Consider the following 17,492-nt stretch of genomic DNA (forward strand, 5'->3'; position numbering starts at 1 on the left):
AAAAAAAAAAAAAAAAAAAAAGGGTGGAAAGGAAAGGCCTTAGCTTATATATATATATATATATGGTTCCTTATAGTTTTCTGATATCTAGAAAACAATTGCCAAATGAAAGGCCATGACAATTTACCCGTATATTTTCTTCTATTTTGTAAGAATAGTTTCAGCTCTTATATTTAGAGTTTTGATTCATTTTGAATTATTTTTTACTTATGGTGTGAGATAAGGATCCAACTTAATTATTTCGTAAATGGCTATTCAGTTGTCTTAGTACCATTTGTTAGAGAGAATGTTGTTTCCCCTGTTGAGTGCACTTGGCACCCTTGCCAATAATCAGTTGACCGTAGGTGTATACGTTTTTTATTAGGCTCTTAATTCTATTCTGTTGATCTTTATGTCTGCCCTTGTATCATTACCAAACTGTGTTGGATATTGTAGCTTTGCAGTAAGTTTTGCAATCAGGAAATGTGAGTTCTCCAACTTTGTTCTTCTTTTCAAGATTATTTTGGCTCTTCAGGGTTCCTTGCCTTTCCATATGAATTTTAGGATCAGCTTTCCCATTTCTTTTTTTTTAAAAAAAAAGAACATTGGGATTTTGGTAGAAATTGCATTTAATCTATACCTATAACAATATTAAATATTCCATTCATGAACAAAATATACCTTTCCAATTTCTTAGTTCTCCCTTAATTTATTTATGCATACAACTCTTACTCATCCTTGGGTCAGTTTATTCCCTAGTATTTTATTCTTTTTGATGCTATTGTAAATGGAGTTGTTTTCTGAAATTTTTGTTGCTAGTATAGAGAAACATATATGATTTCTGTGTTGATCATATACTGCAACTTTGATAAATTTATTAGCTCTAATAACTCTTCTGTGGATTCTTTAGAATTTTCTATATATACTGTACTATTATGACATCTTTGAATAAAGAGAGTCCCATTTTTTCCGTTTGTGTTGGATGACTTTTCTTTTTCTTACCTGATTGCTGTCTAGAATGCCCAGTATTATGTTGACTGGAAGTAGTGAGAGCAGCATTCTTGTCTCATGCCTGATCATAGAGGGAAAACTTTCAGTCAGTAAACAGTCATTTACTGTTGAGTAAGATGTTAGCTGTGCACTTTTTCATATGTGTCCTTTATCATTTTGAAAAAGCTCCCTTCCTTTCCTAGTTTGTTGAGTGTTTTTATCTTAAAAGATTATTACTATTTTTTCAGATGTTTTTTCTGCATGAATTGAAATCATTCTGGGATTTTTCCCCTTTATTCTATTAATGTGATTACATTGTATTACATGGATTTTCATGTGTTGAACTACCATTGTATTCTTGGGCTAAGCCCACTTGGTCATGGTGGATAATCCTTTTAATATGCTACTGGATCCAGTCTAGTAATATTTTGTTGAGGATTTTTTTTCCATCTATGTTCATAAGGTATATTGAGCCATGGTTTCCTTTTCTTGCAGTGTCTTTGTCTGACTTTGGTATCGGGGTAATGCTGGCCTCATAGAATGAATTAGAAGTCCAGGGATGGTGGCTCACGCCTATAATCCCAGCATTTTGGGAGGCCAAGGTGGGCAGATCACGAGGTCAGGAGATCTAGACCATCCTGACCACCATGGCGAAACTCCATCTAAAAATAAAAAAATTAACTGGTCGTGGTGGGCACGTGCCTGTAATCCCAGGTACTCGGGAGGCTGAGGCAGGACAATTGCTTCAACCAGGGAGTCAGAGGTTGCAGTGAACTGAGATTGCGCCACTGCACTCTAGCCTGGTGACAAAGCAAGACTCTAAAAAGAAAAAAAAAAAGAAGAAGGAATGAATTAGAAAGTGTTCCCTCTTCTTACCTGTTTTTTTTTTTTTTTTTCAATAACATCTTGAGAAGGATGAATGTTCATTCTTATTTAAATATTGTATAAGTCACTAAGCCACCTGGTTTTGGGCTCTTCTTTATTGGGAGGTTTTTGATTACTGACTCAATTTTGTTACTTGTTACAGGTCTATTCATATGTTTTATTTCCTCTTGAGTCAGTTGGGAAATTTGTGTGTTTCTAGGAATTTGTCCATTTAACATAGGTTATCTAACTTGTTAGCATTCAGTTGTTTACAGTATTCTCTTATAAGCCATACTGTTTTTTTGTATGGTCAGTAATAATATTCTCACTTTCATTTCAGACTTTTAGAGTCTTCTCTCTTTTTTCTTAGGTTTTTCAAGTGTATTGTTTTCAAACAACCAACTCTTTATTTAATTGATTTTCTCTATTATTTTCTATTCTCAATTTCATGTACAGCCACTCTAATTTTTATCACATCCATCCTTCTGCCAGCTCTTTTACTAGTTCCATAAGGTATAAAGTTAGGTTATTGATTTGAAATCTTTTTTTTAATGTAGGCATTTTAGCTATAAATTTCCCTCGGAGGACTTCATTCACTGTATCCCATAATGTTGCATTTGTATTTTCATTAGTTTCAGAGTATTTCCTAATTTCCCTTTTGGTTCTTCTTCGAGTCATTGATTGTTTTAGAGTGTATTTTGGATTTCCACATATTTGTGATTTTTCTAGTTTTACTGATTTTTAGTTATATTCCATTTGGTTAGAGAAGATACTTTATATGCTTTCAGTCTTTTAAAATTTATTAAGACTTTTGTGTGGTTTAATACCCATTCTGTCTTGGAGAATGTTCCATGTGCATTTGAGAATAATATGTATTCTGCTGTTGGGTGGCATATTCAGTATGTGTCTTAGGTCTAAGTGGTTTATATAGTGTTACTTAAATTCTCTATTTCCTTATTTTCTGCCCAGTTCTATCCATTATTGAAAGTGGGGTATTGAAGTCTCTAACATTATTACAGATCTATTTCCCCCTTCAGTTTTGTGTTCTTTCTTCATGTATTAATATTTTGTGGCTTTGATGTTATATTTGTATCTATTTATAGGTGTGGTATCTTCTTGCTAGATTGACTGTTTTATCATTATAAAAATCCTTTGTCTCTTGTGATAGTTCTTAAAGTCTTTTGGGTTTTTTGTTTGTTTGTGTATTCGTTTGTTTCTGATTTTACCATAGCCACCCTGTCTTGGTTACTATTTGCATGGAATATATTTTTCCTTCCTTCTACTTTCAGCTTGTTTCCTTGAATCTAAAGTAATTCTCTTGTAGACAACTAATTATAAATGGACTCATTTGGTTTCTCTGAATCCATTCTGAGAATGCTTGCCTTTTAATGAATGCATTTAATCCATTTACATTTAAAGTACTTACTGATAAAGAAGGATTTCTGCCATTTTGCTATTTGTTTTCTATTATGTCTGTATCTTTTTTGTTCCTGGGTTCCTCCACTACTGCCTTTTTGTTGTTGTTGTTGGTTTGATTTTTTTGCATTGTACCATTTTGACTCCTTTCTTATTTCCTTTTTTGTACATGTTTTCGTTATTAATGGTTACCTTGGGGATTAAATTAACATCTTGCATGTACAACAGCCTAGTTTGAAATAATACCAACTAAGCTTCAATAATATCTCAAAACTATGTTCCTGTACATCTCCCTCCCTCCCTTTTTATGTTGTTGTTATCACAAATTACATCTTTATACATTGTGTGACTGTTAACATAGATGTATAATTGCTCTTTTATGCACTTGTCTTTTGAGTCATATAGGGGGAAAAAGGCAGATTTCTGAAACAAAAATATAATACTGCTGGCTTTTATATTTACCTGTGTAATTACTTTTACCAGTGTTCTTTATTTTCTCACATGGCTTTGAGTTATTGCCTCTTGTCTTTTCAGGCTGAAGAACTTCCTTTAGCATTTCTTGTAGTTCAGGTCTACTTGTGACAAATTCCCTCAACTTTTTGTTTACCTGGAAATTCGGTAATTTCTTTTTTGTTTTTGAAGGATAATTTTCTAGATATTTCAGCACTTGAAATATGTCATCCCACTGTTTTCTGGCCTCCATGGTTTCCTATGAAAAGTTGGCTGTCAGTCTTACTTGGGATCTCTTGTATGTGAAGAGTCACATACATCTCTTGCTGCTTTCAAGATTCTCTTTGTTTTTTGACAGTTTGAACATAATGTGTCTCTGTGTGCAACTTTTAAAATTTATCCTACTTGGAGTTTCTTGGATGAAAGACTTGTTTTTCTCAAATTTGTAAAGTTTGTAACCATTATTTCTTCATATATTCTCTTTTCTCTCTCCTTGCCTTTGGACTTCCATCATACAGACAGGCATTGTTATTTATGATGTTGTTCCCATAAGTCTTTAAACTGTGTCTATTTTTTTTCATTCTTTTTTCCTGTTTCGCAGATTGCATAGTTATTGAAATCACTCATGTAGAATAGTCACAAGCTGTTAATTTGTTGAGTTTTACAGGACAAAAATCTAACAATTGTCAGTTACTATATTAGTCAGTATAGGTTAAATCTCCACAGTAGAGGATTAAAAACAGAACATGTACCAAGTGTTGGCTCTTAAATTTTCTGTTCAGAAGTGACACAAATCACTTCCCCTCATATTTTATAGGCCAAAGTAAATCATGTGGCCACACCTAATTTTAAGAAGGCAAGAAACTGCAGTTCTGCTGTCTGTCCAGATATGAAAAACATTAACATTTACAGTGTGTGTTCCCTTCCCTACCCCATCCCCAATCCATTCTTTAGCATTTGTTCCATTATTTCTATGTGCAGACAGAGGTTATTTTGTTAGTCTCTTTAACTCTATAATTTTCAGTTGCTTAGAGCCTTAAATATTAGAGCTTGATTATCAGCTCCCTTACTTTCTTAGCTTTGTGACCAAGAGCACAGTTCTCAATATTTGTTAAGTTTCAGTTTTCTCTCTGGAAAAGTGGAGATAATTCCTGTCTCAAAAGATTACAAATGATCAGTTGAGATAATGTGTATAGAATGTTTTGTACACTGTTTCATACATAGTAAATACTCTATTCCTGTTCTCCTGGCATTTGGTGCTCTCATAATCTGGCTTCATCTTCTTCTTCTAGCCTCATCTTCTGTGACTCTCTTCCAATCATCTGATGCTGTACCTTATCAAATTATAGTTGAACTCTAAAATATTTTTATCAGAAAGTCAGAATTTTTTTGTTACTATAATTTTTAAAAGTTTGCTCTATTTTAGTATGTTTGGAAGACAGGATGGAAACTTTCCTGCCAGATGTAGCTCTAATTTTATAATGGAAGTCATGAAGAAATTAGGATTTACTTAAATTTGCTTTAAAGTTCTTATAATACTTGTAATAAATGAGGTATTCATATAAAGAAAAACACGGTTTCCAGTTTTAAGACAGGTAATGTGGTTTCCATTCTTTCTCTTGATAATCACCAACAGAAAAAAAGTTGAAATAATATTTCCATCTTTAATCAAAACTAGAGGTGTCTCCAACCCTTGAGCTAAAAATCCAAAGGGAAGAAGTAAATAACTAAGGAAGACCATCAAACTTGAGTGCTTAAGAACCTACAGGATACTGATAAAAAGCACCTTGTTTTACCTGCAAACTCAGAAAGGCTCAGGGATTAGATGGACTAGTACTACAGAATATAGAAGTGAGGCAGGAGCTATCAACATAGAGATTGCTTGAAAACTCTGAATAAGGATTCCTGTGTTCCCACCTCACAGGAAATATACTGTCTGGTTTAACAATATGTATTTAACAGTAGGACAAGAGTGAGATGCTAAAGTTGTCATAGTGCCTCCTTACCCTGCTTGGCTCCAGACTTCTGTCTTTCGCACTTTGATATACCAGGCAGCTTTGAGGGATCCTTCCTGGAGAAATGGAACCACTGAAGAAAAACTGCTCAACGGGTACTAGTATTTGAAGACCCCAACAAAAAAGCTGGCTGGCTACTACCCTGCTGAAGTCCACGAATTGGCAGCCTGCGGACACGTAGTCACCTTTTTGTTGTTAACCTCTAAAATCAGAACAAAGGACTAAATGTTGTTAACCATCTTAGGAAAGTTTCCAATGTAACTTAGAAACACATACCAGAAAAAAGGAACTTAAAGTAAACAGATAATTGAGGGAATGAAAACACCTCGAGGAAATAATTAACAACCTTAGTCAAATTTTGGCTAATCATACAAAGCAGGATGGTTTAAGAAAACAAGGGGAGTGGATGAGAAAATTCTCAGAATGAAAAGTACAATAGTAGAAGTATATTCAGTAAAAGCATTGAAAGAAACAGTTGAGGAACTTTCCTGGGTATAGAATAAAAGACAAAAATAAGAGAGAAAAGAGAAAATTCGAGTTTAATATGAGGTTTAATATCTAACTGACCAGGAGTTGTAGAAAGAATAGGGAATGGCGAAGCTTATTATTATTATTATTATATTATGGAAACAAAACATGCAAATTTCCTAGAGTTTAAACTAAATATATCAGTAGATTGAAGAGGTCTAGCAAGTGCTCAATGCAGTGATAAATATTCACATACTTGTAGAAAAATTAATTGTTCTGAAATTTCAGAACCCACTGGATATAAAAAGAAGATGCTAGGTACTTCAGAGGAAAATGAGCTAGTCTGTGAATAGGAATGTCATCGAATTCCACAGTCACACTTGAGAATCTAAAAGGACACGTACCCAATGTACTTAACTCTCAGATTCAAAAGTTGTCAACATCCCCCTATCCCCATGCATGCATGCTTTTTAAATATTAAGGCAACTTCCTTGTACTATATCATTCAACTCTAAATGCTTCTGTTTTATCTGTAATAGGTAGACATTTTAAGGAAACCAAACCACAATATTATTACACCCAACAGTATTAACAATAGTTTATTAATGTCATCAAATAGCTAATCTGTGCTCAGTTTTCCTATTTTAACTCAGAGCTGTTATTTTAGGAGTTGGTCTGTTCAAATCAGGACACATGTCTTAAGTTTCCACTAAAAGGAGTCTACCTCTGTGTTGTTTTTTGTCTTAAGCTTTCTAGCCCTATTTGAATTTTAACGTCTGTGTATATATTACTTTGGAAAATAAAATTTAACTTTAAAACCAGATATATTAATACATGGAAGACATCTCAGTAAATCATCATAGGCTGTGTGTTCAGCAGTTTAAATGTGACTCCTAAAAACTTAATTACTTCCATGTCCTTTTTACAGGCTGTCACATCAGTCAGACATGTTAGTTGAACATGAACCTGTATGGTTAAACATTAGCTAGTTTAGTCGTTTAGACTTAGAAGGAATTAAGTACTCCAGATCATAGCAGTAGCAGGATGGAATGGTAATAAGTCACAAAACTTTTATAATAAAAATAGTCTGTAACTAAAAAATAAGCAAGAAGGAAAACTAAAAAATGAGCATCAAAATATATTTCACAAAGCCGGGATTTGAAAGCTATTGGATTTGTTTGCCTCTTTGTGCATATTTTAATAGTATTGACAAATTAATTTACAGGACTGTACTTGACTGGAAAGGGAGAGATGATATCAGCAGGCTAATTGTTGCCACAAGTGATAGCTGATGGTGAGAGACAGATAACTGTTAAATTCCAACACAGGCACTGAAGAAGATACTGGTCTACTATGCCATGTGAAGATAAAGAATACAGAACAGCCTGTAGTCCTTTGAAGGGTAGTGTGTGACAGTTCAGTTAAGTTGGCATTGACCCAGCACTCTGCTGCAGCTGTTTAATGCCAGGGATTTAAAATTTTAGGTATTTTGTTATTTATTACTAAGTAACTTGCGAAACATCTCCTAATTGCACCCTTGAATTTCACCTTAATTCTGATACATACCCAAAGAATAGGAATCAAGGATAAGGTGTGGAGTAAGTAAAGATGAAGCTACACGATTTGGACCACTGGGACAGGTACTATATAGAATGATACATTTTTTTTTCCCATAGTTGCCCACCTTGGAAAGGGCCCTCAGTAATTTTAAACAAAATGCCTGTTGGTTCTCTTTAGAGTTAGTTCACTTTTATTTCAAATGTGTTTTTTTTCTCAGATTCTCTGCTCTTCTCCTTCCCACCTTCCTAACACAAATTACATTGGTCAAACATTTATTTCCAATTGATAAGTAGATGTGTCTGCTATAATAGAATTTAAGTCTGTTTTTCATTTGAGAATCTGAAGGATGAATACCTGATTTGTAAGTTTGATTTCATTTACTTTATTTGATTGGATGTATATTAGCCACAGAGTGGAGGCAAATTCAATATCTTTCTTTAACTCTATGATGTTTCTTTTAGAGGAAGTCCACAAATGAAGGGGACACCCCATTTTAAGGAAGAACAGTGTGCTCCAGCATTAAATTTAGAGATGAGGAAACTACTGGATTTACAAGCACCCATCATGAGGTACAGTACTTTGGTTAAATTTGACATTGTGTGATGACAGTAAACAATGTAGTTGGTAAATCCCTTGACCAACAGGAAAGTTAGTTTAATTTCTTTTAATTCAAGATAACTTTTTAGTTCTGGAAATGCTTGATTAACCCTTATAAGACATTGGAAGTTTTGCAGATGGCACATTATACTTAAGTTATTATAATAACGCTCATAAATTGAATATACCAACTATAATCTTATTTTGAAATTTATATTTTATAAGGTCTAGAATTGTTTGAGTGATAACAGTCCATATTTCCCAAAACAATACTGATGAAGGCACACAAGTTGAGGAAAAGAGAAAGTGCCTTTGTTTCCAAAGTTGTCTTAAGCTTCTGGGAAGTTTATGTACACTTGGAAGAAAGTTACGCTTTTTCATCCAAGTATGAATAAAGGTTTTATGACAAAGTGGCCAGAAATACCAGAATACCAAAAATCTATTTTATACCCATTGGTAGAAAAAAATAAGGACTCTTACCTACAATTTGGCTTTATTTCTTTAATTGTTGTTCCACTATTGATGTTTTAGTTGTCACTTAGTTTAGCTGCATATCTTTTCCATTGTGTAGATGTAAGAAAATTTACTTAAATGACACTCAGCTGTAAAAACATTGAGGACATTCTTTATGGAAAAAAAGCTTTCTGAATATGTTGTTGGGTGAAAAAAATAAAATGCATATGTTGCTACTGTTTGTTTTTAAAAGGGAGATGAGGGGTCTCCATCTTGTTTAAAAGAGAACATGTATTTTTCTGGAAGAATACATAAGAAACTGGGGATGAGAACTGAGTAGCTATGGGACAGGTTTAGGGGAAAAGCTATTGTGTATTCTTTTTTAATATTGAACTATGTAAATGTATTGAATTATATGAATGTAATGCTAATTTTAAAAAATCCCTCTGATTCACAGTTCTAAGAAAAGGTTTATTTCACCATTTCTCTTGTTAGAGTACTGTACAGAATGATATTGGAACATATTAAATAAAACTATGCAAGTGGCTGGGTATTGTCCATCCCTTCATATCTTATTCTCATAGAAAAGAACAGAATTATTATTTGCTTAAATGTAATCAGTGTTACAAAAGATTGAGTTCAAGTTACTCATCGCCTTGGTCAGAAGGTTATTCATCACTTCACATTTTATTTATTTCAGCATGGGAATCACTTTCAAGAAAGTAACTTGATACATAAGGAATTCTGAGTGTCTGTAGGTACCAAAAAGGGTGGAATGGTACAGGCTTGGTTTTCTACCTCTATCTGGTGGGAAACCTTGTATGGTGCATGGAACTAGAATAGAAAAAGAGCCAAAAAAAAAAATTCTGCCATCTTGTCCAAGTTTAACCTGTCAGGTGCTAGGTTTTAATCTATGAATTTAGGTGGTTGGAAATCTGTAAGGTTTCTCTCAAAACTCCAGTGGAATAATTGCATTTCAGAACAAAGTTATCAGCACCTGAAACACATAACTGCTGGAAATTTGAAATTTCCTATAGAATTTGAATTGAGTGAGAAGACATGAAACTTAGATTTTTATAACCAATTGTTTTCCCTCCTATCACCACAAATGTAAGTCAGATAAGGCTAGGGATATTGGTTATGCTGTTGCTTATAGAAGTAAGAGTACTATCTCATCTTTTATTTTTGATTGAAGAAAAAATATGATTAATGTTAAGCATCTAACTTTTGTTATTGAGGATAGAGAATGTTTAGAAGGTAAAAACATAATTTTAATAAGAGTTTTCCCTCCCCTCCCCTTCCCTCCCTCTCTCCCCACTCCTCCAACAGGGTCTCACCTTGTCACCCAGGCTGAAGTGCAGTGGCATGATCACAGCTCACTGCAGCCTCAGCCTCCTGGGCTCCAGTGATCTCACCTCAGCCTATCAACTAGCTGAGACTACAGGCACATACCACTACACCATGCTAATTTTTTGTACTTTATTGTAGAGATAAGGTTTCACCATGTTGTTGAGGCTGGTCTCAAACTCCTAAGCTCAAGCGATCTCCCCTCCTTGGCCTCTCAGAGTGCTGGGATTACAGGTGTTGAGCCACCACGCCCAGCCAAGATCCTAAATTTAAACATAAATTTAACACACACACATACCTGGGATACCACATAGCTCTCATAAAATTCATGAAGTCAATGATTGAAGAGACTCTCTAAGGACATAACTTAGAGTAGATTTACATAAATTTTTAAATGTACTCATTAACAGTTGTGATATTAAAAATGTTTCAGAACCGGGCTGGGCACAGTGGCTCATGCCTGTAATCCCAGCACTTTGGAAGACCAAGGCGGATCATGAGGTCAGATCATGAGGAAGGGCAGATCATGAGGTCAAGAGTTTGAGACTAGCCTGGCCAACACAGTGAAACTCTGTCTCTACCAAAAATATAAAAATTAGTCTGGCGTGGTGGCATGGGCATGTATTCCCAGCTCCTTGGGAGGCTGAGGCACAAGAATTGCTTGAACCCGGGAGGCAGAGGTTGCAGTGAGCTGAGACTGTGCCACTGCACTCCAACCTGGGCAACAGAGACTGTGTCTCAAAGAAACCAAAAATTTAAGAACCAATACAGCATGGAAAGACATGGGTTATATTAGTTATCGAACAGGGTTCTGACATCGCCCTACTATGCCAATAATGAATCCTTCAGTTGGCCAGATTTTTCTGAGGGAGGGGATTCAGTTGTAGCAAACACTTGGGTGCCTTGGGGCAGTCTATTTACCAGCCTTTATAGAAATACTAGTATTTTAACAACTGACACCAGCTTTTTTATTTCTAAATTTTTTTAGAGATGGTGGTCTCACTGTGCTGCTCAGTTGGTCTCAAGCTCCTGGGCTCAAGTGTTCCTCCTGCCTCAGCCTCCTAGTAGCTGGGATTACAGGCACAAGCCACCACGCCTGGCTCAGCCTTTGTTTTAACACGTTTGTCTACTTTCGATTAAATGAGAAGGATATATCTGTCTCTTCCTATGGATTATTTATTATGTTTATCACAGTTTTTAAAAAGTCATTATCTGCTATTTCCAATATGAAGATTATCTGTAAGTCTATTTATATTGATGGATTTTTCTCTTGATTCTAGGTTACATTTTCGTGTTTATTCACACATCTGGCCAGTCATTTGTTTGTTGCAGCATTGCTGATTATCATGTTGTAGAGATTATGAACTCTTAATTTTGTCAGACGATTGTTGAGTTTTTGTCTATCAGGTAGTCAGATTACTGGAGTGTAACTTTTATTTCTGTCATATACAGTGATTTTCTAGGGAGATAGGGTTAGGGGAGAGAAAGAATGTAGTTTGGAAAAAACGAGGCTGACTCCTTCCAAGGAAAATCACTGGTAAACCAGTGACTACTCTGCTATATTGCTTCTCTTGACATTGTCAACTTGAAGTAATCAGAAGGATCAGAATCTGGAATTAATGCAAACAGAAAGCTGGCCAGTCAGGGAGAACAGACTTCAGAAAATGGGGTCAGTGTTCCAAAGTTAAAAGTTCAGTTCTTGCAGGCCAGGCACACTGACTCAACGCCTAATCCCAGCACTTTGGGAGGCCGAGGCGGGTGGATCATCTGAGGTCAGGAGTTCAAAACCAGCCTGGCCAACATGGTGAAACCCCGTCTCTACCACAAATAGAAAAATTAGCTGGGCATGGTGGCACATGCCTGTCATCCCAGCTACTCAGGAGGCTGAGGTAGGAGAATCCCAGGAGGCGGAGGTTTCAGTGAACTGAGATGGCGCCACTGCACTCCAGCCTGGGCAACAGAGTGAGACTCTGTCTCAAGAAAATGTTCAGCCAGGCACGGTGGCTCACGCCTGTAATCCCAGCATTTTGGGAGGCCAAGGTGGGTTGATCACCTGAGGTCAGGAGTTCAAGACCAGCCTGGCCAACATGGCGAAGCCTCGTGTGTACTAAAAATACAAAAGTTAGCTGGGCATGGTGGCATACACCTGTAATCCCAGCTACTGGGGAGGCTGAGACAGGAGAATCGCTTGAACTCGGGAGGCAGAGGTTGCAGTGAACTGAGATTGTGCCACTGCACTCCAGCTTGGGCAACAGAGCAAGACTCCATCTCAAAAAAAGAAAAAAAAAGTTCAGTTATGGCTTATATAGGTTTAAAATAAAGTTTAGTAGGATTGTAATGTTTTGTATACCAGGCTGGTTTATGAGTTACAATTTAGTTACAGTTTGTTTTCTTTATGGCTTTTCTTTACAGCTAGTTTTCATTCCTTTCCAATTTAAAAAGAATGTATTTAACATTTCCATTTTAAGACAATTTGATAGCCATGAAGTCTTTGTGTAAGAAAGATAAGAGGGAAATTAATCTACCATGAAGATCAACAGTGAAGAGGGAAGGGTCTTCCCTGGATCTCTTTAGTCATTTATAACATTTATAAAACAATACAGTAAGGAAGAAAGCTAATCTATAATCAGAGAAGGAAAGATTACAGCTGCCTGGGTTATAGCTGCCTATTATGTGACTCAGGCCCCATAATTACATTTCTTTAAGGCTCAAAAGTAATTCAGATTTCCAACAGCTTAGATTTTGAATTGCATATTTTCATAGCATATAGTAAGTAGTACATCTAAAACATAAACTTTTTACTCCACCCACCAAATGATACACATAGATTTTATCACTGAAATATAAATTTGAAATTAATATATAATGCTTTAAAAAGTGAAATTTCTATAAACTGGGAATTTTAATTGATTACAAATGGCTGTGAAGTTCAAGAAATAGAGCTGGGTAAAGAAACATCTGTTTCTGATCTTTTTCAGTACTTTCATAGTTGGGGAAAAAACAGCAAATTCTTCATTAACTGAAATCTTTGGAGTATAAGTAGTTGAAGTCAACTTTCCAAAGAATTAAAGGTTTAGTTTAAGAATTAAAATACTAAAAGACATTTTTTTGTCATTATGGATTAAAATATTTCTGAAATATGCTCTTTCCTTAAGTATGAAAGGGAATTTAATAGTATTTAATAGGTTGTATATAATATACACATAACATTTTTTGTTTTTCCTTATATAGTATTTGATACTTTGAACACTCTTTCTTAAATTCATCTTACTTCTCGGCTTTCTTGGTATCAATTTCTACTGGTTTCCCTAGTTGTCTTTTTCTTTGTGCCAGTATCTTTGCAGACTCATTTATGGGTTCCTCTTTCTTCTAACCCTTTCCCTCTTCTTGCCTCCTTTGCACAAATATTTAGTGACAGATTTAACTAACAGTGCCCTTGGGACTGTGCATACAGAGGTGAGCAAAACAGGCTATTTCCCCCTTGAGTAAATGCTGAATATCTTCACAAATATTGATAAGTGTTGAGATCATGCTGTGTAACTATTTTTCACTTCTTGCCTGAGAAGTCCTCTGAAGACAGAGAATATTTCATTCACCCTCGAATATCCAACACAGAGTATAGCACCTGTCACTGAGGATAGGCTCAGTAAATGTTTGCAGAAGGAATGAACAATGTGATACTTGCTAATACCTGAGAAATATATTGGCCTGGAACTATACTCTAATACAGTAGCCACTAGTCACACATTAATTTATTTAAATTTACATTAATGAAAAGGAAATAAAATTTCAGTTACTTTGTTGCACTAGCCATATTTCAAGTGTATAGTCACCACATACAGCTCATAGCTAGTGTTTACAGATAGCTATATAGTTTGCAGATACAGAACATTTCCATCATTATTCAAAGTTTTATTGGACAAGTACCGGAGAATTGTTACCTCTACACTTAATGGCTCCAGATTGTCATACTGTTATTAGTTAGGTCTTATTCATTTTATGGTTTCTCTACCTCTTTTTCTTTCTTGTCTGCTATCACTTCTGTTTCCATCTTCTAATTTGCTGTTTCAGTATTTCTAGTTTTTAACTAATTTTATCAGTTACCAAGTTTGTGACTGTGGCTGCCCATAGTCTTTCATTTCTTCTAGGATTTCTGATTCTAGATTGAAATATACATAGATAAAGTTTCAGATAAATGGAGATGTTTTGTAAATGGTTTCATGATCATTTTGCATGAGTATTCTCTAGAGCAGTTTTTATATTCATACACATTGCTTTCCCAGTATGCTCTCTTAAAAATTAATTGATTCTACCTACAGTTTGCAGTCTGTGTTGGAAGATCTCCTGGTTGCTACTTCTGATGGACTTCTTCATCTTATTCACTGGGAAGGAATGACAAATGGAAGGAAAGCCATTAATCTTTGCACAGTACCCTTTTCAGTAGACCTGCAGTCATCTAGAGGTAGCTATACTTTCTATATGAGGTTGAACCAGTTGTTTTATGTTTGATATCTAGTTAGATATCTTCTATGGATGAACACTTCTTTGGAATTACTTATGCTAGGAGAGAGGTAGGGAGAGTATGAGAGGCGGGGTGAGAGAGGCATTTAGTAGGAAAGGACAGTTCAATTGTTTAGGGTTGTTAGGTCATTATTTTTACCCTTTTAAACTTAATAGGTTTTTCTGGCAAAAGGTGAGAAAGTAATATATTATATTCTTAATCCTATTTCATGTGCTTATGTTTTTCATCAGTAGGTTCATTCCTGGGCTTCACAGATGTACATATCAGAGACATGGAATACTGTGCCACACTTGATGGGTTTGCTGTTGTATTTAATGATGGTAAAGTTGGATTTATTACACCAGTGTCAAGTAGATTTACTGCAGAGGTATGGCTTATTTATTTTGAAGGGTTTTTTTGTTGTTGTTATTTTGTACTTATTTTATTCTTTGTTACCAAATTCTTCTGTTTTCATTATTCATACAAGATTTTAAGGGTGGTTAATTTTTTAATCAAATCAAACATACAAATAGTATAAGTAGACAAAATTCTGTTGGACGAGTTAAAGAAAAATGATGGGTCCTGTTCTCCTCCCTGCTCTCCTCATGCCTAATTTTCCACTTTTGGAGGCAACTACTTTTATTCCTTTACTGGTTATTTGGTTTTAATCTCCACTACTCTGAATATTTCCTTTAATTTTAGTTTTAGGCTGTGTTTATTGACTTCTTACTGTGGAGAGTGACAGTTTACTTCCCTTTTCCCTGCTTCCACCATACTTCCATTCTTCTCATGTCCCCATTATAATTATTGTGATTTTGATTAGGTTACTATTAATTGCTTATATTTTTATCAATATGTAAGCCCCATTAGTATCTAAACCATGTAGTACTGATGCAGAAGTTTTTGCTCCCTAGTTTAGGTAAAAGCAGGTTCTTGTCACACACCCAGGAAAGATTAGGCATGCAGACATACTGAAAGGTGAGGAGAGCAGAATTTATTAAAAGAAAGCTCTCAGCAAAAAAAGAAGAGGTCCTGCTATAACAGGCTCCCACCTCACAGATTGATTACCAAGCCCCAACACACACACACACACACACACACACACACACACACACACCAGCTGAAGAGCCCAGGGTCCTCCCTGCTGCACAAGGCGTGAACTTCCCGTGACCCCACCCTATTCTCCCAGTGCACTTGTGGGCACTATTCAGAAAGAATCAGTCAAGAAAGGGCAAACGGGCAGTTCTCCCTCTGCGTCACCAGTTTCATCTGGGACAAGAAGTCTCGTCTTTCAGCCTTCAGGCTCTTTTTGGGCTTGAAGATGGAGTTTGGCTGGGGACCCTTGGCTGTCTCCTGTCTCTGTCAGTATGTTATAATTATTTTTCCTTTACTGCAGATTTTTCCTCCTGCTAGGAATTAATGATTGCCTTGTTCTTTACATTTGCTTGATTTTTATGTACTTATGTCTTATTCAACCCAAATTGTCAGTTGTGTAAATAGCCTCCCAGCTTTTTCAAGCATATTAGCTCTTTTGTTCATTTCATATACTGTTTTTTGAGATGGAATTTTGCTCTTGTCCAGTCTGGAGTGCAGTGACACGATCTCGGCTCACCACAACCTCCGCCTCTCGGGTTCAAGCGATTCTCCTGCCTCAGTCTCCCAAATTGCTGGGATTACAGGCATGTGCCACCACGCCCAGCTAATTTTGTATTTTTAGTAGAGACGGGGTTTCTCCACGTTGGTCAGGCTGGTCTTGAACTCCCGACCTCAGGTGATCCACCCACCTCAGCCTCTCAAAGTCCTGGGATTACAGACGTCAGCCATGGTACCTGGCCCATTTCATCTTTTTTTTTTTTCCCCACCCTGAGGAACTATATCACTTACGGATGGCTTACAGAAGAAATGAGCTTGCATAAAACATAAGAGTGTGTGTGTGTGTCTGTGTGTGTACACCTGTGCAGTGTATGTGTGGGTCTATAGGTATGTATCACATGTCCACATGCGTGTTCATAGCCTCCATGCACATGTAAATATTTCGTCATAAAACTTTTCTGACTTTAATATTAGAAAAACTTACACTGGTTTTCTGAAGCCCAGTGTGATATCAGAGAGCCCTTTCTAAATATATACGTGTGTGTGTGTGTGTGTGTGTGTGTGTGTGTATTTTTTTTTTAGTTCTAGGCTGCATGTGCACAACATGCAGGTTTGTTACATACGTATACATGTGCCATGTTGGTGTGCTGCACCCATTAACTCGTCATTTACGTTAGGTATATCTCCTAATGCTATCCCTCCCCCCTACCCCACGACAGGCTCCAGTGTGCGATGTTCGCCTTCCTGTGTCCAAGTGTTCTCATTGTTCAATTCCCACCTATGAGTGAGAACATGCGGTGTTTGGTTTTCTTTCCTTGCGATAGTTTGCTCAGAATGATGGTTTCCAGCTTCATCCATGTCCCTACAAAGGACACAAACTCATCCTTTTTTTATGACTGCCTAGTGTTCCATGGTGTGTATGTGCCACATTTTCTTAATCCACTCTATCATTGATGGACATTTGGGTTGGTTCCAAGTCTTTGCTATTGTGAATAGTGTCGCAGTAAACATACATGTACATGTGTCTTTATAGCAGCATGATTTATAATCCTTTGGGTATATCCCCAGTAATGGGATGGCTGGGTCAAATGGTATTTCTAGTTCTAGATCCTTGAGGAATCGCCACACTGTCTTCCAAAATGGTTGAACTAGTTTGTAGTCCCACCAACAGTATAAAAGTGTTCCTGTTTCTCCACATCCTCTTCAGCACCTGTTGTTTCCTGACTTTTTAATGATTGCCATTCTAACTGGTGTGAGAT

The 17,492-nt window shown here is 36.1% G+C and overlaps 1 protein-coding gene across 4 annotated transcripts in view; it reads left to right on the plus strand.

The window, feature by feature from the left end:
• The window catches only part of RIC1 (RIC1 partner of RAB6A GEF complex), a 147,684-nt gene that overhangs the window by 78,188 nt on the left and 52,004 nt on the right, over positions 1-17,492 (plus strand). For 3 of the 4 annotated variants that reach the window (XM_017877435.1, XM_017877438.1, XM_017877437.1), the window contains 3 exons: positions 8,204-8,311; positions 14,459-14,601; positions 14,892-15,028. In XM_017877435.1, coding sequence (XP_017732924.1) covers positions 8,204-8,311; positions 14,459-14,601; positions 14,892-15,028 — 388 coding nt within the window. The remainder of the gene's footprint in view (positions 1-8,203; positions 8,312-14,458; positions 14,602-14,891; positions 15,029-17,492) is intronic. The other variant, XM_017877436.1, reaches the window with a different exon arrangement.

The sequence above is a fragment of the Rhinopithecus bieti genome, unplaced genomic scaffold (genome assembly GCF_001698545.2).
Source record: "Rhinopithecus bieti isolate Rb0 unplaced genomic scaffold, ASM169854v2 scaffold_10657, whole genome shotgun sequence".
Lineage (NCBI taxonomy): Eukaryota > Metazoa > Chordata > Mammalia > Primates > Cercopithecidae > Rhinopithecus > Rhinopithecus bieti.